General features: G+C 37.1%; 1 protein-coding gene across 1 annotated transcript in view; it reads left to right on the top strand.

Annotated features, from left to right (window-relative positions):
- Positions 1–1,732: 1,732 nt before the first annotated feature.
- Positions 1,733–21,898, top strand: part of LOC128856603 (uncharacterized) — a 43,980-nt gene continuing 23,814 nt past the window's right edge. Inside the window, exons 1-5 of the mRNA XM_054091913.1 lie at positions 1,733–2,256; positions 2,326–3,053; positions 14,066–14,138; positions 18,581–18,621; positions 19,985–21,599. Of these exons, the coding sequence (XP_053947888.1) occupies positions 1,733–2,256; positions 2,326–3,053; positions 14,066–14,138; positions 18,581–18,621; positions 19,985–21,599 (2,981 nt within the window). The remainder of the gene's footprint in view (positions 2,257–2,325; positions 3,054–14,065; positions 14,139–18,580; positions 18,622–19,984; positions 21,600–21,898) is intronic.

The raw sequence follows: 21,898 nt of genomic DNA, 5'->3' as shown, positions 1-21,898 counted from the left end.
CTTAACTACGCTCTTTTGCTTTTTTGCCCTCATACTCGTACAACATTTCTACAGAAATTGCTATACGATTGTGAAATTTTATTGTCGCCTTTTTTTAAAGCGCAGTGTAGTACAATTTCCGCTCGTTTTCCTAATTAAACTTTGCCCTAATTTACTCCGCCATTCGGCTCCAGTGTTAGGAACGTCATGTTGTATTAATCATTTAGTACCTTAACCGTAAAATTGGCACTCAAGAACAGCCAGGCTACTATGGCCGCAAATAAACAAGAAAAGAACAAAGGAATTGCTTAGCCTCTCAAGAGACAATATCTCGAAGGTCGTGGCTTGTGTCACCGGCCACTGGCTATTTGGAAGGCATTCCTTGAGACTAGGAGTATTCTCCCATGAATATTGTAGAAGCTGCAGAGATGAGGAGGAGGAAGAAATAGTAGATCACTTCCTTTGCAATTGTCCAGCCTTAGCTAAAATCAGAGCAGGTTGTCTATGTAAATAATTTTTCAATTCTCTTATAGAACTATCTGGCGAGGGGATTAGACCAATCCTGCGCTTCATAAGAGCCTCAAAATGATTTCACGAAAGTAAATAAACAAGGTTCCCGTGTCGCACAGTGGTATCACAACGGACCTCTAAGGTCTACGTGAGTTGGTCATACGGACCGACTGCCACCACAACCTAACCTAACCTAGCACTCAAGAAGGAAAATTTGTGTGGTTAGAGGTTCAAACTTTTGATTTTTTGTGTGATCTTTGTTTTTGAATTATATGTCAAACAATTCATTGTCTAAGAGAAAACTAAATAAATATTTTATTTAGGATTTTTTCCGTAGTTTTCGTTAAAATTTCGAAAGGACGTTTACCTTACTTTGTATAATTAAAAAACATTTTTTTTTTGCAATTAATAATTTTTCATGGTTTTAAATATTGAAGCTTTTCCGCCATGACCCGGTGCAATCGATGATCATAGTTTAGTATTAAAACAATACTACACGTAAGTTTCATCTGCCGCACCAGGTTCAAGATGAAAATTCATTCAAGCTACTTTTGCTCTTTATACAAAGTTAGACATAATTTCAAAGCAAAAGTTCCAAGCTTTAATTTAAATATAATTCAAAAAAATTAAAACTTTAAAAATTAAAAAAACGAAATGCAAAAAATTATAAAATATAATTTTGTTCTAGTTTTCTACCGCTTTTTATCGGAATGTACGAAAAAAAAACTAAACATTTACCTAAAAAGTATTTATTTTGTATTTTCTTAGGCCTTCAATTATTTGACCTACAACTCAAAGAAGAAAAACCTACACTAAAAAAGTCTACATTTTCGGCCCCTATAACTCGGTAGCCGCTCAATATTTCCTCCACACCCCCACTTTTGAACAATTTGTGCTACTGTTTAGTAGAGCGTCGAAGCCGTGAAGTTTTTAGATAGTAGATATAGCTATGCTTCAAATCAGTACCAGATTTCAAAAACCAAACATAATAGAAGAGAAAATTTATTTAGAAATATTAAAAAAGAATTATGCATTTAAATTTACTTTATATTCAAAAACTGTTTTTTCCTTCGTTTCCATTTGTTAATATAAGTATTTTATTGTAACAGAATAATGCTAACTAAATATTCCTACACAAAATGAATGCAGAGCAACTACATACATAAATATATATGCACCTCCTTACATATTTATATCAGATATTGAATTTTAACACAAAAATATATTTAGATTCGATTTCGTCATGGCTTTGTCCAAACGACCACTCTCCAAGGAGACCGCTTTTGCTGAAAGCAACAACAATAACAACAGTAAAACCGAAGAACACGAAAGTGCAGTGAAACGTAAAAAGCGTTCGAGTCGCGATGATGAATCAACAAATAATAATAACAACAATAACAAAAACGAGGAGAAGTTGTCAACGCTACCACAGAAAAAAAGGGCTATAAGCGGCAACAACAATAATAACAATAATGCTAACAAAACAAATACATCACCTCTCGACGTTGCCATGCTGCAATCCTCAGTCTCGAACACAACCACATTGCATTCACCAGAACGCCCCTCAGCGGTTACTACAACCACGACCACGACCACAAGAACATCCGCCGATGACCAAGACGACGAAACGCTCATACGTGAAACACAGGCAGCACTGAAAAGCCTTTCGGGCAGTTGGCCAGCCGAGGCACGCAACAACATCTATCGGCTGCAGGATCAAGATGAGAATCCGCCACCATTTCAGAATCTCTTCGAAGAGAAACAAAAGTATGGCTCCCAGCCGCTGCAGAATAGCAAAGAAACACATTTTCACACTGATCTCTTACGTTTCCACAGACAAAAGGAAAATGATCAGGCGCGCATCAATTCACAGCTTCCGGAACAGACGCTGGATGAACGCAAGCGATCCGTAACCACTGCATTCTCGCAAGCATCCGCCTTTAAGCCACCAACCGATGTCAAACGCAATGGACTGATTCCATATCCGCCAGGCACAGCAGCTATGCCGCCATCAGCCGCACCGCCACCACACTATCCAATTTACAACAACAATGACTCATCGGCCGCATATCTCAGCTACCAGCAACACACACTTCAACACGATCCGAGCACTATGTCCATGCTACCGCCGCGTCCAACGCCAACTACAGCCGGCAGCAATGGTTTCGATATCGCCTCACAAATAGGAGCGAATGATGGAAAGGTTCCGGAACACAAGCCGGCATTGTCCAGTGGTGGGGATGTGCTCAAACGCAACGATATGGTGGGTAGAGCACATGAGGTGGCTGGTGTTGGTGGTGCAGCTCCCCCATTAGCTAGCGCTGGTGCTAGTGCTGGCGCAACGCCGGCGACCGATGCTAAGCACTACACCATATTACAACCGGCTGGTGTGGGCAGTCGTGCGGCAACGGTGATGCAGGACATTGTGCGTGAGGGTGTCGTAACGGCGGTCACAGCTGTCGGCAGCAATAGCAACAACACCAGCAATGCAGGTCATGGTGGGCATGGTGCCGCGTCCAATGTGCCACAGCCGACCTACTCGCCGGGTAGCATCAATCGTGGTGGTAAGTAGCTTGGCAGTGCGCTGCAGCCACTGACCTTTTCTAATCTAAATATCTAATAGTTTCATAGAACTTATTCGAATATTTTTGTTTTAGTTAAATACTTAGTTGAACTTCTATTATTTTATTATTAACAATTCGGTTTAAATGTTTTTGTTTTTGTGTTATTTTTGTGCTATGAATCGGCGTATATTTGTGCTTAACTTCTTGTTGCATTGAGTTTAAACTCCACTCCATCACCAACCCAAACGCACTGAGCACTCCAAAACACCAACAGTAGCCAGGTAGATACATACACGTATGCGAATAAATTAGGGGTTTCCGACTTCCGGTTTGGTGAGCTCGTAGTTCCATTTAGCAGATTTCGGTTATCACTTGTTCGAGTTGTGCTAAGGCCAGCTTGGATTTTGTCAGAAACTCACCACTCAACAGGATCTACTTATATTTCTAACTATTTTACAAATTTAATCTTAATTTTTTTGCAGGCCTTTCAGGAAGTCGCTGGACTTATACCTTAACGAAACTATTCAAAATGTTAGACAGAAACGAAGCCAACGTTGACCAAATATAAAATATATATTTTTTGTTTTAAATTTATTATACTAGTTTTGGGTTAAAGAAAAAAGTAAAAAAGTTCGATGAAACCAATTAAGTTTACACATTCTTTGGCAAAAATAATTGGCACTCTTTATTTTTTTATTTTTTTCTATATAATCGTGTACATTTTTTACTATTACAATAAATAAATTGCAGTGAAATTGCTTTCAACTTTCAAAAGCTTTATCATATCTTGTCATATCTTTATCATCTCAACACCCTGGACTAATAAACTATTTATATTTATGCCGAAAGTTTTACGGAATAACTGCTGAAATCGATTTCAGAAATGGATTACTAGCGCTCGACATTTAGTTTTCTATCTCCTCAATCGTGTCGAAACATTATCCTCGAAGCGGTTACTGAATTTAAAATAGAAAAGCTAGAACAACTTAGTGCTAAGTCAAACAAATCGTTGGTTTTGGAAAGATATTTCTTGAATTTCCAGCGAAATGCTCCCGAAGAACCAGTGTCGTATGAGCTGATAAATAGCGCGTTTTTAGCACCAAATTAGGTTTCAGGCTCAAAGTATTTTTCAAAATAGCTTCCAAATAGCTGCTGAAATGCTAACAGTGCCAAAGAGATCTTTAATTATCAATCGATGATTTTTAAGCAACCAGCTTTTAATTTCCTTGACCAGTTACTTAACAGTTGAGGTTCACTCATTAGGTTTGCCCATGACGAGCAGCGTGTACAAAGTTTTCTCTTTGCTCTTTGAAATGCTTTTACCATTTGTAAATATTTTTTGTACCACAACTTGATACAAAAGACCTTCTGTAACATTCCCGATATTTCTACAGTAGATACCACAAATTAAATGTAAGGGGTTAGGGCTAGTCAGAGGCCCGAAAAAAGTATGATTTTAATAATTTCTTTTTTTGCTAGTCAATTCCTTTATTTAACAAAAATAAAAATATAGCATTAATACATCATGTTTCGACTTGACTTTAGCAAATTTCAAAAAAAAAAAATTAATAATTGTAAAAGTTATCACAGTTTGTGTGGAGCCCATATCTCCAGAAGTGCCTTGCGATGATCATCACAAGTCCTTGGAGATTCATCTAAAATCAATCGGACACGAGAAATTAGCTTTATTAATACATAATTGTGCCTGATTCAAGCTTTTCTTTCAAAATTAACAATATGGCGGTCTTGGAAAATATTTTTCAGATTTCCAAGAAAAAAACCGGCAATTAATTGTCGGATTGAAAAAATTGAAATTTTTAAAAACAAAAAATCCTTCGATCAGGCACAAGTTTTTTATATTCTTCTAAAGCAGTATACATTTTATTCAAATCTACCACGCGGTTTTTAAGTTACAGTGATCACCAGTCCAAAAATCATAGTTTTGAGAAAACGCATTGTAAGCTAGCACTTGCTCACGAACGCTCCGGAGCGCCCGAGCGCCCTTTGTTAATTGTTAAATAACTCGAAAAGTATTTTTCGGATTCACTTTTTAGGATATTATACTATAAAATGCAAAAAAAATTCAATTTTTTGAAAATTCTGACTACCCCTAACCCCTTAATAAAAGTAATAATTCGATAATAAATATTAGAGCACAAAACTATATGAATTGCGCAAAGAAAAATAGTTCCAGCTAAAGAAGAAAAAGCGAATCCATTTACTACCTAAAAATCAACACTCTCACGCCCATTAATGCATCGAATGTTTTTTTAAGAGCTTGAGGTCTTACAAGACAGAAATATTGTTGGAATGAATTTTTTTATTACGATCTGGTGAATAATTTCATGGCTTTTATTTTCTGAATATGATATCCGTCATATGTTCGCCGCGGTTACGAGCTACATGGTCCATTCGATTAGTCCAATTTTTGGCTACATTTTTCAATAAATCTGGCTGTTTGGCGTCAATGGTGGCTTTGAGTATTTCAATGAATCGATTGTTAAAGACGATGTATGGCAAGTTGCGTCGTCTTATTGAAACCAAATGTCGTTGATGGAAACAAAAATTCAGTCAGCATGGCTCAACAATGCTCGCCATTCACTGTAGCGGCAGGTCCTTCCTCATTTCGAAACAAATAAGCGCCGATGATGCCGCCAGTGCTCTAAAACTTCCCGAACAGAATTTTTTTTTTTTTTCAAAGTAAATTTCCACAATTTAGAAGCGCTGTTTTGGCGTTATACGATTCAGAACAGTAATGACATCTATGAAATAGTTAGTAATAGTTAGTAATAGTAGTCATAGTTATCGATATCGATAGTTCTAATGTGGCTAAAAACTCGCCCGATTTTAGCATATTACTAATCTGGCAATCGAAAGTTCCAACATTACTTCAAAATTTAGTTTTTATGATGATTTCGTTTCCACGAAGAAATGTTGCCCTCCACGATGTACAAATTGCTGGATGTTGCACTTAAGTCTGTAAAAGGGCACATTTTTTGTCTACTCAGAAAAGAAAGTATTTTGTATACTGCGTGTATTCATGGATAATAGATACCAGGTTTCCTCGTTAGGTATGGTGAAAAAAAATGTTGAGGTTAACTTTGGATTCTACGTTATTCGTTTTGTTTTTCACAAAATTTAGCTTTGGCTTAGTGAGACACAAAACGAATGACGTCGGCATATCTGTCAAATTCGCTCAGATCCGAATAACGGTCTGGTAGGTAGTATATCTCTAAACATCGTTTCACCATGCCATTGTTTGGCACTAATTTTTCTCAATATTGACGTTATAGCTAGTCACGCGTTTTTCAGGGAGACTCTCCTCAATTAAGAAATTCTCCCTCCTTTGCCTTCGTTGAGTGCAGAGTTTTTAGAAAGGAACACAGAATTTGTCCCAGTTATACTTATCTTACAATCGAACTCGAAATAATTAATGACAATGAAAAGGCAACATTTCTTGGGAGAAACGAAATCACTGTGGTTGCCTAGAGAAAGCAGCATTACCGGCAAACGCAACAAACCTCAATTTGAAACTTATTTTTAAACTAATCCTTTTTTATTTCAAAGGGGTTCAAAAACAGTCAACGTTATAGAAGTTTAAGAAAGAGAGTTATAATTCCAAATCAATAGCAACTTTTTTAAGGTTATGCCCATCGGACGATTTATATTTTTTGCAAATGGTATCGTACGTCAATCATATTTGACACTTGTGAACTAGACAACTGTGGTATACAAACAAGCAGCAGTGGAGCTCGTAAAGGTCAAAGTAAAGACTTTCATTACTGAAAATTATTTCCTCTACATAGTATAAAGGATAATTCAAAACAATATTGGATGCTTAATTTTGCGCCACCCTGTATTGTCTTACTTGACAAAACAAAATCAACAAAATAAGACATTTAAAGCCCCACATATTTACTTTGTCTGCCAACCAGCCACTCAAATGGACGTATGTAAAAATATACTTACAGCATCACACTTCCTTTCACCTTTCCATACTAAAGTGCACGTGAGTGCGTGTAAGCCAGCAAAAACATATTTACAAACACTCAAGTATAGTAATAATAGAAATTGTTATCACAATTATAAGAATTGTTATTATTTACGCATTTTGTTGGCATTTAAGCCGACACCATTCTGTTGCCTTTTTACTTACTAACACAAGGCTAAGTAGTACCATTATAAGTACATATGAATATATGTGCAGGCGTAAATATCTACAAGACGAAGCCCTTGGATGCTAATAACATTGTTGTGTGCTCATTTAGTGCTTAGTATTAGAAAACCTCACGAAAGTTGTTACTCAAAAACCTTCTCATCAGCCTGCACCCCTTCTGTCATTAGCGTACATTAGACACGTACACTCACTGTTTTCAACAGCTATGTACGAGTATGTACTTGCGTGCATACATTCACTCATACATTTATGAATGTCTGCCTATTCAAACACCACTGCCGATGTCACTAATTTCACTGTATTACAATTTAGAAAATTCATCTTTTTACCAGCGTACGTAAGCAGCAGCAGAAAGTGGCAGTCGTTTTAGAAATTATTATTATGATGCCCTTTGTTGTTATTAGTGGGTGCTGGAAGTATGTATTTATAAATACATGTATGATTATGTATGCACGTAGGTGAATATACATATGTTTGTATGTACTTTGCTCTGAAAACCACTTTCGCATATTTATTTTGTCATTATGTCGGCATTAATGCTTTCAAGGATAACTGCTTAACTGCCACTAAGCCTTATGCCTACCTACATACAGCAACAACAACAACAACTAATTGTGATATTAGCATAATTGTTCATGTGTATGAATTTTGCTATACATTCATGTATGCGTAGGGCTCTTTCAGACTTTTTGATGCCATAATTTGAATGACTTTTTAAATAGTTTTGCTCTCTGCCACAGCATACACGCGTCAATATTTGCTGCCTGCTTCCATTAGATACACCTCATCAACCCCTTCTCAGGCTTTTCCACTATTATGAAAATAATAAGTCATTAGTTAAAGCTGCACAGAACATAGCTGCCGGCAAATCCACGATTGACGCTTATTAGGTTCTACACTGAAGTGAAGTGCTGTTTGAGCACAATGAGGTGGGACGTGTCGTATGAGTGATGTGTGGTTTGCGATCAGCCAGCCACAATTTTTAACTTATTCTACTTTTATTATGAGATTTACGCATAAATTCATAAACAAAACTTCTATTTAATTGGCATTATAAGGGATTCGGTAAACGGGGTGGCTGTATAAAAATACCGATTATATAAATATATGTACTTATGCTAGTACACTTATCAGAAAAACTCTACATACAAGCAAACTTTTTTCATTGTGAAAATAACACACCTAATACTTCAACCAGAAATATTCAATGAAATTTGTATTATTTATTTTTATATTCTGCTTATATTTTAATTTTGTTTTTGTATGCCTTCTTTAAAGTCCTGCCCATAACATTCACTTCGTAACTGGACAGATTTATGATGATGATTAATTGCTATCAATGCGCCGATCACTGAGCGCACAGTGCCAGAACAAATGATTTCCGCTGATCTCGATTTTCACCTTTTGCCTGAACCTGTGCCCATATGGGAGTTTCTAGCACGGTTTTAGATCCACACTTGAGATGTAATATTAATATTAGCTTTCGGGCCACCAGGAACGGAGAATTCGGCGAAGACAGCGGTTGACAAACGTTTGAATTTTTTTTTTTCTTTCTTCGTCGGATACTTGCCAAGTTTCTCAAAGCTTAGTTGTTCTTATCAGCTGCTTTGACTACCAAACCTTATTTAAACTCGCGTAAGCGCCCATTGTTTTAACGATTCGATTTTCGGTGTATGTTTTAGAGTGCGATATTTTAATAGCCGTCACCTGCAGGGAGGGGTATATAAATTTTCCATAATTTTTTTGAGATTTTGAGAGCCTTCAGTCGTAAATAGTAAAACACTGTTCATCATATACAAAAAATTCACAAAATATTTGAAATTGTCTTTTAAAAAAATTTAAATGAGAACAATTTGTAGCAGGATTATTTATTGTATGTATTGCAAAAATATTGGAACTTTGATTTTACCAATACAGATTATGCGAATGCGTTCTATAAAGAAAATACGTAAGACCCTAGATTTTTGTTGTCGTTCCTTTTTAGTTTGTTCAAAAGGTTGAGGCTTTGATTTATATTGCGGCTTCTGAAAAATTAAATACGTTTATTTTAATAACTTTGAAAACATTTCCATCAAGAAACTAAAAAAACGCCTTTCTTCACCTGATATTAATTAAGTAATTTAGATATCTCGTCTACCCACATGAAAAACAAACCGGGTGCTTGTATGAAACATGAGTACAATAAATTTGTATCGTAAATAAAGCATCTTAAATAAAAACATTTATTTCTAATATATTTTTACTCAACGTTTTGTTCATTTTCGTGGGATTTAATAAATTTGTCCAAATTTTTACTACACCTGCCCACGTTTGGGCATAGTTTTATGATGAATCATACAAATTATGCCCATTTTTTACATAGTAAGACTTAACTAATATCCGCCCGTTTGATATTACGATCTACAACTCCCATTCTATATGAGTTTGTTTAATTCTAAAAATAACATAATAAATTTTTCTAAAATGTGTGTTGGCCCCTAAAACTCGATTCGAAACGAATTTAGACTTCTTTACTTTTATTCTTTTGAAATGCTTTTAGTAGCCCATTTTTGCGTATTTGAACGAGATTTCAGCGCTTGTTGTTCATCAATTAATTTTGAACGTCAATTTAAACTTTCTTTGAACTATGACTAAGCAACTCACAATGAAATATTCGACTAAAAAGCTTGAATAAATTTCCAAAGCAAGGTACTTGATAATGTAATGAAATCCCTTTCACAGAAATCTCGACTTATTACAAAAATTTTTTAATATGGAAAATATTCCGGAAGCGTCCAAGCATCATGGTAAATGTTCATTTGATGAAGTTATACTAAGAAATTGGATTGACAGAATGGCTATCTTAAAGCCGGCCGTGATAGTAATTTCAACGAAACTATATTCCGCTTATCAAAACGGCGCATTAGTGCTACTTGAAGAGTGCCAGACCGGCATTTCAACCATTTCATATTCCATTTAACCTCAAAGTTTGCTCTTCCCAGAAAGGAAAGAAAGAAAGAAATATTCATGCATCTAGTATTTATAGCTGAACTGAATTAAACTGCTAACGCTAGACTGAGCACTCTGTACTTTCTAAACATTTGCATAGTGTTTGAAAAATGGTTTACGCCTTAATGGCGCTTAATCCGACATACCGACATACCTGTAGAGCCTTCCACCCCGACTTAATTAATATTGAAAGATTTGGTCACCCAGAACACAGACGGAGGAGGTGTCTCGAATATATTCAGCACTAAAGGTTCTTTCAAAAGGCGCGTCGAGATTTTCTTTTAAAATAAAATATGTAAAAATTTAGACTCTTTCAGGTTTCACTATTTTTATTCAAAATATGACTCTAGCTATTTATGCTATTTAACAATTTGGCAAGGAATTTACTTATATATACATCACTTAAAGGCCAGTATATTAAAAACGGTTTCTAAAAATATGTTGTATGTTCCCTGATTGAGAACTCCGCTAATGCTTTTCCAGTTATCATGTCATATTGGGGTGCTTTTTTATGTCTTATTCCTTTTTGCTGCAAGTTACTATTTCGTTTATATTCATCATTTTTATTTTCGTGAAATCAGAATGGAAGTTGTTCTGGTAGTCGATTATCTTCGTCACTTGACAGAACTTTTTCGAAGTAATATGCTAAAGGTTTTGCCTTTTCCTCTTTTATAACGCTTCTTGAGTTGTCATCCTTTTTAATTGTGGTTGATGTTTTATTTGGGTTTTTAATTTTTAAGCACATTTTTATGAAGAGCAGTTTTTATCTCGATTGGCAGTCAGATTCTTCAAATAATTTAATGTGAAAATATCATTTTAAGGGGTTATATACCTTGAGAGCCCGAAAAAATGGACGATTCTCATAATTTTTTTTAAATATGTTTTACAGCTTTTATTCAAATGAGGCATATATCATACTGAAGGGTAACTCTCGTAGAATACATTTTGGTGTTTTTATTTAATATAAAAAAATGTTATTATTTATTGTTGATATCGCCCTTCACCCGAAACGCCGTTTTTTAGAAGAGGCTTGCGGTGATCACGGTAGCGCATGAGCAGCTCAACTGAAATCAAAAAAATTAAATGATTATTGTAAAAAAATGTTTTTTAATGAATCTGAAGTGTTTCTTTATCCAAAACAAATTTTTCTCGATATGAAAACCACTTTGCACCAAAAAAAACGATTTTTGAGGGGATGAAAAATTTAAAAAAAAAATTAATTCCAGCGAACTATGCAAATATTTATAAATAGACCGTTCACGAGATTGTAACTTCGAATAATTAAAAAAAAAGTTTATGCAAATCGGTCAAATAGTTTTTGATAAATAATGATCACCGCGACGGTAATTTTCAAAAAACACGATTTCGAGATAATCGCGTCTAAAGTTTTGCGTGCATTTCTCGTTCCAAGAAAGGTCGCGCACTTCCACGGTCTGTAACTTTCGTTCTAGTGCTCCGATCTTTATGATTTTTTGAATTTATATTTTTAAGATGATGTACTTTTAGAATATTCCATAAAAAAATTTTCGATTTTTAGTCCAACACAAGGTATATAACCCCTTAATATATTTAAATACCCACCATGAACACGTCTACAGGTAAAATCCGCCAAACAGTCGTTTCATGGATGCCTATTTGTTGAGAGCATCAAGATATCGATGTTGAAGGTTGTTCAGTAACACTTTCCGCTACAGCAGCAGTTTACTTTTTGGTCCAGGAGTCCTTTTTCTAGCCTTGACCGAACCAGTTTCTTGAAATTTTTTCACCAGCCTTTGAATTTTCAACTCATTCGCATGATTATTTCCACCAAACAATTTACGAATTTCACGATATGTTGTTCCTAAAGATCCTAATAAGTTTCAATAACTTTTACGCGTTGTTCTAACGTGTCATTTTGTGCAACTGTCTGCTTGACAAATGTTCACTAAGGGCATCTAATCATCTCCTTCGAAAGACACTTTATATTGGATTCCGAACCAATTAACCAAAAAATTCTTTCCATTCGTTCATATCGAAATAACAACATATGAACGAACTCAGAGCACTTTTGTGTATGGCACGTGGTAATTGCTTTTGGGCAATATTATTCAAGACATAGGCGAAGTTAGCCACCCCTCCCTCTGAAGTTAACGCTATTTGGCGAGCTTTCGAAATAGTGAAAGCATCCAAGGGAAAACCCTCGTTGATTCTGTCGCTATTCTGACTTCGCAGACTATACCATATATTCGCACTTAAATCACTCTGTTCCTTACCTGTGCATCTATGAAGGTGGCTGATGGCACTAAAATTGGCTTCCAGTAACAGTTCCGATTCAAAGCTTTATTGCGAATATTTTAATGCAATAACTTTCATTCGTCTGCTTCACTTTTGCTATTTAAGAGTTAGATTTGTGTTGCAATGGTGCTTCATAAAGTTTATTCAATATTAAATACTTAATTTCATATTTTGTACGCAGAGTTCTGCTGCTAAGTGTACGCATATATTTTTTCTCAAATTTTATAATTTAGCGCGTAGTCAGAAACTTTAACCAACCAAAACTATGTATATATGTATACGCTAAAGTTTTACACTAAACTCTTTGCCGGATACGTACACATTTTTTACCATGCCTTGCTCTCTTCCATCACTACCCTAACTGTGTCGTCTATCATTTTTACTTATTTTCATTAAATTCTAATTAGTAGACGTTAAGCATTTGCATGTCTCAGGTAGCTCCAGCTTCACTCTAAATTCACGGCAAGTTCGATGCCACTCAGCCATGCGTTGTCTATGCGCTATCGAGTGTTTGTGTATGTTCGTATGTATGTATGTATGTATGTATGTATGTATGCGCGCTTGTTTGTACGTCTGTATATCAATTTATTCTTCCGTGTTCTTTAACCTTGCACGTAATAGACAAAAATATTTTCTAAACATTTTCCATAACCTCTTTTAACCCGCACTCGTGCAACTGAAAAATGTCACCCCTTTCACTCCATATCCACACACGTTCACACACACACGCACATGCATGTGTTTTACATTAGCAAATGTGAGCACGTCTCAGACAGGTTTTTTGTATGCTCTCCCACCAATGCCAGTACATTTTTTGTATCTGTATCAAATGTTGAGTTTGGTATATGTATGAGTTTGTGTATGAATGTTTGTTTGTGTGCTTGTAGGGTAAATAATGCAAAGCTGTTTTCCATCAAATTTTAATTTATTATTTAGGAAAAATGCCAAAAAGTGCTCGAAGTAGACTCATTATGTACATGCCAAGTGTTTTTAAGAATGTATAATATGAACTTATACGCACACACACACATACATGTGAATAATAATGTAATATGTATACGCAGTGACGCTTGTCAAGTCAGCATTTGCTTACTTTTAATTAATTAAAAAGCAAAAATTAACTGTGAAGCTTTGCAGCAACTGGCGCAAACTTCAGCAGAGGCATATACGAATAGAAACTCATGCATATATACATATATATAAGTGTATGCTCACATTTGTGCATAGCATAAAAGCATTTCATATACGAATAATATACAAATTTAGACATTCTTTCATTTACGTATTTTGATAGGTCATGAAATTTTCATAAGACAGCCCATAACAATTTTAAGAAACTTTTCTCATAAAATGTTTGCGCGCAAATTTATAATAATTTTTATTTCGAATGCATAATTTATTTTAGTCTTATTTACTTAGTTAATTATTTACGCATTATTTGATGTAGGCATTCAATTAGATTTATAATACTTGTCAATATGTAATATATATATATACCAATGTATGTAGATGGTTTTGCGTCGCTTTTTTGGTTTTTAGTCTTTACACCTTCTTCCTCACCCATTCGTTGCAGATGGCACCAAGTGTCCCACGCCAAGCTGTAACGGTCAAGGACATATAACTGGGCTTTACTCACATCATCGAAGGTATAAAAAAAATCGTATGGAAATGAGTTCATATTTGTGTAAATAAATGCTATGTTTTTCAATGGGGTAGAAAATCAGGCAGAAATTATTCTAAATTTTCTACAAGTACACTAATTTGTAACATTTTCTAATGTATTGTATAAAAAAACAAACCCTACATTCGAATATGTATAAGTACATTTGTAGGTATGTACATAAGCAGGACATTCTAAATGAGAAAGCATGAGTCCACAGAGTCTGAATTTTATTTCAAAACTCAAACAAAAATCTATTTAGGAGCCTAAAATTATATTAACAAATTTTCTTTTTCAGTAGATATAATTTTATTCTTTAACTGCTCCGCAAACTCAAAGAAAGCTTAGACAAATTGAATAATATTTAATAACGTTTGCTGATTTGTTAAATTCTGTAGTCAAAGATGGCAACTTCAAAATGGCAGAACCAATATGACGACAATTTTACTTTCAAATTTGCCATTTCTTTTCGACAAAGTACACTTTGGAGTTAGTTGACCACAAATATATTATAATTTTTTTTTTAAAGTCCAACTTGGCGTGAAAAATTTGTCAAAGCTATTTGCTTGAAGTACGATACAAAAGTTCGATACGAATATGAAATCATATTGGAACTTCAAAACGATGGATTAAAGAACTCTAAACACAAAATCATTTCATAAGTCAAATTGAATATGAATTTTCAATTGCTTCCCTTAAGATTTGTAAAAATGTCCTCTTTTTTGCAAGACTTACAGCTATTATAAAACATTTAAAAAATAATTTAATTTTTCGGAGTTTCTGAAACTGTGTACAAAAATACTGCATTTATAAACCAAGGCAGCAAGTAAAACACCCCTGGTTGACCAAGTTATGATTATTTTTGTAGGTGGCTCTTGTATGTTCCGCAACCGGTAAAGAAAAGCTTTCATTGGCTTCAAATTTTTTAAACTTTGCCACTTATATACTCGTATACCCGTGCTCCTCCTCCTGTGCGTATGGTGTGCGTCTTGATGTTGCTCCACAAATAAAGGGTCCTTTAGTTTTAAGTCGAATCCGAACGGCAAATATTTTAATGAGGAGCTTTTTATGACAGAAATGCACTCGGAGGCTTGCCGTTGCCAGCCGAGGCGAGACCGCTTAAACATGAGAAAAAATGCCTGATAGTACTTTAAACCAGCATATCACTGAAGAAGCTGAATGAAGACAAAGGCGATTCTTTCTCTCAGCAAACCTTAATAAAGCATTGAAACTGCCGTGGTTAGGTATGTTTATGCATGGCACACATGCAATAAGCACAAGATTTCATCTCTATTGAGAGTATTTCTTTTTCCACGCCTAAGTAGCAACGAAGTAAGTGCCGATTAAGCGTCCCTTGGAGTATTTGATAGCAAGATTCTGCGACGACGATGTAACAATGACCTGCATGAGCTTTACGGCGGCTTAGACATAGTGCGACGAATAAAGATCCAGCGACTTCGCTGACTAAGTCATGTCGTCCGAATGGATACAAACGCTGCAGCTCTGAAATTATTCAATGCGGGAGTAAGAAAGCCTGCTTTGGTTTAGAAAGATCACATGAAGAAGGACTTGGCTAGTGTGTCCAATTGGCGCCAGTTAGCACGAGGGAGAAACTAAAAATCGCGCTAATCAAGAAGATAAAATGCACTTTTTCATGCCTTTGTAAAGACTCCCTTGAAACAAACGAGAAGAGTGCACAATTATCGGAATTGCCTTTGAATTTGGAATGAAAAATCCAGAGTATATTTAGTCATCTTCCAAACAAAATTCTATTTTATGTGCAATTTCAGTCAATTCACTTTCAAAGGCCTTGATTTCGACTTTACTTACCTGTATATATCATGTTAAGGTTTTAAAACTCTTCTTTTTGTCCTTGAATGACAAGGTTCCTTCGTATATTGTCCGAATAACTATTAATATTACTATGGAAGCTCGTCCTGACTAAGTTCAACAGAACGCTCCTTTTATGTCTTCTCCCAATTGGGAGTCTGCGTCTTTTTGACGCAGATAAAGTCTTCCTCTCCTTCTAGCACAACCAAATAGTACCGCATTTAATACTTTCAGGACTATTTAACCTAGAGAGTGGAGGAGCTATGTAGACGTGCTTGTTAAGCTCGTGCAACTCGTCTATACTATTTCACCACCTTCATTGTAATCCCTCGTTCCCGAGATATTTTCCAATTTTAGAACTAGTTGCGCAATTCAATTTCCCGAACAGCCTTCAGTTAATATTCTTAGTCACTCGCTGCAAGCTCAGGCTATTAATATTGGATGTGCAACAATAAAGATAGTCATGAACAATAAACACAGTGCGAGACGACCAATTAGTGTCAGTTCGGGTCAAAACGAACGCGAGAAAACTGTTTTCATGGCATTTTGGAGCGACTTTGGAGCGATTTTGGGGTTTCTCTGGAACCAAAAGTGTCAAATTCCCCTTGCGTTGTTCAAAAACACAAGTACAACAATAAAACCAAAAATAATAACAAGAAATTTGACAAAACTTTGGTTGTGCTGGCAAACAAAACAAAAATATTTTCCGAAATCTATAAACTCGCAATGTTTAAATTGGCAAGTTATCATTTGGTATATATTTACGAATATATGTACATATGAGGTGTGTTCAAAAAGTATCGCGAATTTTGAGTTTTTTCAAAAATTATTTGTTTATTCATTAATATCTATTTTGTCCCCTTCAAAGTAATCTCCATGGGATATTATGCACTTGTGCCAACGTTTTTTCCAATCTTCGAAGCACTTCGAAAAACTTTTTTTTTTATCTTGTACAGCTCCTCTTTCGATGCGGTTTTTATCTCGTCAATCGTAGCATAGCGTCGTCCTGTCAAGGGCCTCTTCAGTTTCGGGAACAAGAAAAAGTCACAGGGGACCAGATCTGGGGAATACGGTGGCTGTGGTATCATTAGTGTGTTGTTTTTGGTCAAAAAGTCGCGCACAAGCAACGATGTGTGAGCAGGGGCGTTATCGTGATGCAAGAACCAATTTTGTTCTTCCACAAATCCGGGCGTTTTTGGCTGATTGCTTCACGCAAATTGCGAATAACTTACAGGTAATATTTCTATTGACCGTTTTACTCTGTGGCAAGAACTCCTGATGCACAACGCCCCTGCAATCAAAGAAGACGGTAAGCAAAACTTTTACATTCGACCGAACTTGGCGCACTTTTTTTTGGTCTTGGTTCGAGCGTCAGCTTCCATTGAGATGGTTGAGCTTTGGTTTCCACATCATAACCATAAACCCACGATTCGTCACCAGTTATGACCCTCTGGAGCAAATTTGGGTTGTCGTGGACAGAGTCCAACATCTCATTAGCAATGTTCAAGCGATGCTGCTTTTGGTCGAAATTAAGCAATTTTGGTACGAATTTTGCGGCGACCCGTCTCATGCCCAAATGTTTGAAAAAATCGAATGGCGCAAGCCAATCGATATGTCTAGGTCCTCAGCAACTTCTCTAACGGTGATTCGACGATTGGCCAATACCATTTTTTCACTCCATCAACTTTTTCGTCTGTTGTTGAAGTGCTCGGGCATCCGGCACGCCGGCACGCTTTTCGTCGTTCACATCTTCTCGGCTTTCTGAGAACATTTTGTACCACCGATAAACGTTGCTTTGGTCCAAAGTAGCTTCTCCGTATGACACAGTCAACATACGGAATGCATCCTCGCACTTAATTTCGTTTTTCACACAAAATTTGATGCAGATTCATTGATTCATCTTTTTGAATAGGTAAAAATTGAAGACGAGCCGAAACACGTGCAAGAAAAGCAGCTGTCAATAATTAACTGAACATTCAAAATGGCCGAACTCGTCGGCATGAGTGAGAGACATAAGTACCAACATATCGCCACAAAAAAATCGAAATTCGAATATACGTAACCTGCGAAAATTCCAAATTCCCGATACTTTTTGAACACACCTCGTATATAAAATTGGCGCTTACGTTCCTGTTGAGTAGTATGCCACAGCAATCCTACAATTAGTGGTGTGCGACATGGTGTTCTTAAGATTATACGCTGTTGTTGTAGTGGAGAGTATACGTTTTTCATGGACAGTTTTTTATGATAGAAAGTCACTTAAGAGTTTGATTGCCAACCGAGTGGTAACCGTTAAAAAAAAACTGTTTCTATTATTTGCTTTTTCATATTTGGGCTATTCATCGAAACCGGGCCATAGTAACACCGGATTGGTAGTAACACCCAAATGTGTTCTCTTTAAATGCAAATGCCTCCCCTATTGTGGTGTGCAAAAATTTGATTATGGCCCTATTGAAACACCCCTATAAATACATAGCAATTTCATGATGTGTGAACTCTTTCTGATATCACTAGTTTTAAATTCAGAATTCGCTTTTGTCCATTAACAAAAACTTGTATATCTATTTGTATTCAATTTACCTTTTATGCCTTCCTTAGCTTATCTGGTTGTCCAAAACGTGATAAAGTCACTTCGGAATGTAAGTTGAAAAATAATTTATAAATTTGTAATGAGCTATGTATGTACATATGTGTATGAGGCATGGTATATAGTATGTATGTATGTGTCTGTTGTTGCATGAAGATGATGAATAACCTCCAAACATTTCAATATATATGCATATTATTTTTTCTTTTTAATCTTACATTTTTTTTACTTTTATTTTTTGATCCTTTTTTTTCAATTTTGGACATTATATTTTATGATCAATATTTTAGTATTGTTTTATTTTCTTTTACACGGGGTAGAGATTAAAAATTTCCCAAAAATTATGATTAATTGAAAAAAAACAAATATTTAAAAAAGAGTTAATCAAACAATGAAAAGACATAGAGATATGCCATTAAGTAATTGTGTGCGCTTTACTTTTAAACCTCTCCTCTCAGGAATCTCTCTCCGTTAACGTATGTAAACTGACTCTAATGGGTGGTATATCTCCTCTTGCTTTACTTACTCGTACTATCACAAAACAATAAAAAAAACACGCTAGCAACTCTACTTCTCTATTTGACTATCCCTTTCTCTATTCTAAACGCTTCATTAAATTATTAATCAACTATCCAATGCCTACTATCACTCTCGACTAACTAAGAATTAGACCAACGCTACCCGCCGGCTAACTATTGCCGCTATATCTGTCTCTGAAATGTGTGGAATGCCTAATATTCGTGGTAGTGCTCGTAGTAAAACGCTGTTGTTGATCGTCTATAAATTATTTGCGAAAAATCTTCAACCAATTAATACAAAATTATTTTTCATTCCTAATATCCCCCCAATTTGGTGCTTCTCTTTCCACCACCACCACCACATTTCGTAGTGTTGGCTTTACATGAGCAAATTCTGAAGTGTCCCACACCGGGTTGCAATGGACGAGGTCATGTGCAGGCACATCGTAGTGTTCATCGCAGTCTATCCGGTTGTCCTAAGGCTGTAAAACGTGTGGGCGGCAAAAAAGTGGCCAGCACGGAGAAACAACCGCCGATATGCAAGACAACTACTTCTCTTATTCAGTCTACGGTAGACAATAAATTTGATGACTTTAATGCACGAAGAGAGCCGCATTCTGTATTGAAACCCTTGCGACTGGAATTTGAAGAAGAGGCCAAAGGTTTGTCGCCGCTATGAAAGGCTTTCGTTTACTGTAATTATGTGAAAAAATATCTACAATAAATAATCTCTACCCCTATGAGTTGAATAAGTTTTGAACTTGTTTTGTAAAAAAAATTCTTGAAAATTGTTTATGGTTCTCACCATTTTTAAATCATTTAAAAACTTTGGCATACGCCTTCCATATCCAATAACCAAACCCTGTTGCTCTCAAACTCTCTATCTCTCACTCACAGCTGTGGTAGACACATTCAAGTCTGAACCGAAGGAACTGCATCATTTGGAAAAGTTGAAAATCACCTCGAATCAATACTTGAATAACAACAGCATCAGCTGCATCAATAATAATAGCGGCAGCAGTAACATCAGCAATACTTCCGCCAATAACAGCACACTCAACAGCCTCAACTCGAACTCCACGACAAACTCAAGTACGGCTAGTAGCGCAATGCCAATTATCAAAACGGAATTCAGTCCGGTCGCCAGCGTCAAGTCCGAATACAATAAAAGTCCCATGCACCCATACATGACCAACGCAGATACCACTGCCGGTGGAGGTGGCGGTAGTATTGGTGGCAGTGGCATTGGACAAACAGACCGTTCCTCCAACGGTAATGCGTCAAACACAGGCTCAGTGTCCACCACAAATTCAGACAATTTGCACGCGCCGCATTTGAGTGGCGTCCGAAGTGCGACCGGAACACTTCAAGCGTCCGGTTACGTGAGCATACAGCAGCAACAGCAACAGCAGCAACAATCGACGCAGCAGCAGCCACCACCGCCACATACAATGGCCGACCAGCATCAGCAACAACATCAGCAACAACAGGCGCAACAACAAAGTCCACATAATCCCCATCAACAGCAACAACAAACACTGCACCAGCAACGAGGACCATTCATCGAAGGCTCATCATCGTTAATGATGTCCGCTGGCAATGGAACTTCCGTAAATGGTGCCGATGCGTACCGCACCGACGTACATCATGACGATACGCAACACCAACAACATCAACAGCACTACGAGCATATGCGCTATACGCAACACATGGTGAACGGTGGCGATGGCAACCTTGTTGGCAGCAAGCCCCCAACATCCGCTTATGGGCAAGAAATGCTCACAGCCAATGGCGCTCCTACCAATGCCCTATCGCCTGATGCACGCGGCTATGACACGAATCCGCCCACATCACTATCGTCCGCAGCTGCCGCTGCCGCTTACGCCGATGCCGCGAGTGTATCTAGTGTAGCGGGAATGCCCACCGCTTTCGAACGGTACGATCCCATCTGCAATGGTCAGCGTCAGGGCCCGCCAGCGAATATGTATCACTACCTACCGCAATCCGCGGACGATTTGCAGGTACAGCAGCAGAAATACTTGCAGGAACAACAAATGTTAATGGCAAAGGCAGAGCATGAAGAGCTTGCCAATGGTGGTCCGATATATCCACGTCCCATGTACCACTACGATCCGAGTATGGGTCCTTTACCACCGGGCTTCTCAGCTATAAATTTGTCGGTGAAAATGGCAGCGGCTCAAGCAGCAGCAGCTGCGGCAGCCTATCAAAATCAACAGCATCAGCAACAGCAACAACAACAACATCAGCAGCAACCGAAACAGAGTGGGTCGCCGTCGCCGCCTGGCGCACCGGTCGTGGATTTGTCGGCCTCAGCCTCGGTTACCTCATCCAGTCCGCATGGTTTCAACTCACCAGCATCGCACAACCAGTACAGTCAGCGTATGGGCGCCGGTAGTCCACAACCTGGTGCGAGCCCAAACATTGCCAGTCCTCAAGTGCCAAGTCCTCAGGGACAGACGTTGGACCTGAGCGTCACCCGTCTACCACACAGGTAAATGGGAGCGTACATACATACTCGAATATATATTTTGGGTTAGAGAAAATAGGGAAAATGAGACAATTTCTGACAAATCTCCGCACTATTTGGGACTTTCATTGAAATTTGAGGATTCTCAATTCGTAAATTAGAAAGCTAAGCTGACCTCTTTACTGGCCTGCGCTTGACTGATTTGAGTGAGTGCAGTTGAAAGTAGGATATGTTGACCCGCAAACTCCACAAGAAATTACACTAACTTCTTACCCTCCTATCTCTGTAAAACGAAATTCGGGAAACCAATACTTTCAAAGCGA

This window comes from Anastrepha ludens, chromosome 3 (genome assembly GCF_028408465.1).
Source record: "Anastrepha ludens isolate Willacy chromosome 3, idAnaLude1.1, whole genome shotgun sequence".
NCBI lineage: Eukaryota > Metazoa > Arthropoda > Insecta > Diptera > Tephritidae > Anastrepha > Anastrepha ludens.
This window is presented reverse-complemented; position numbering and strand designations above follow the sequence as displayed.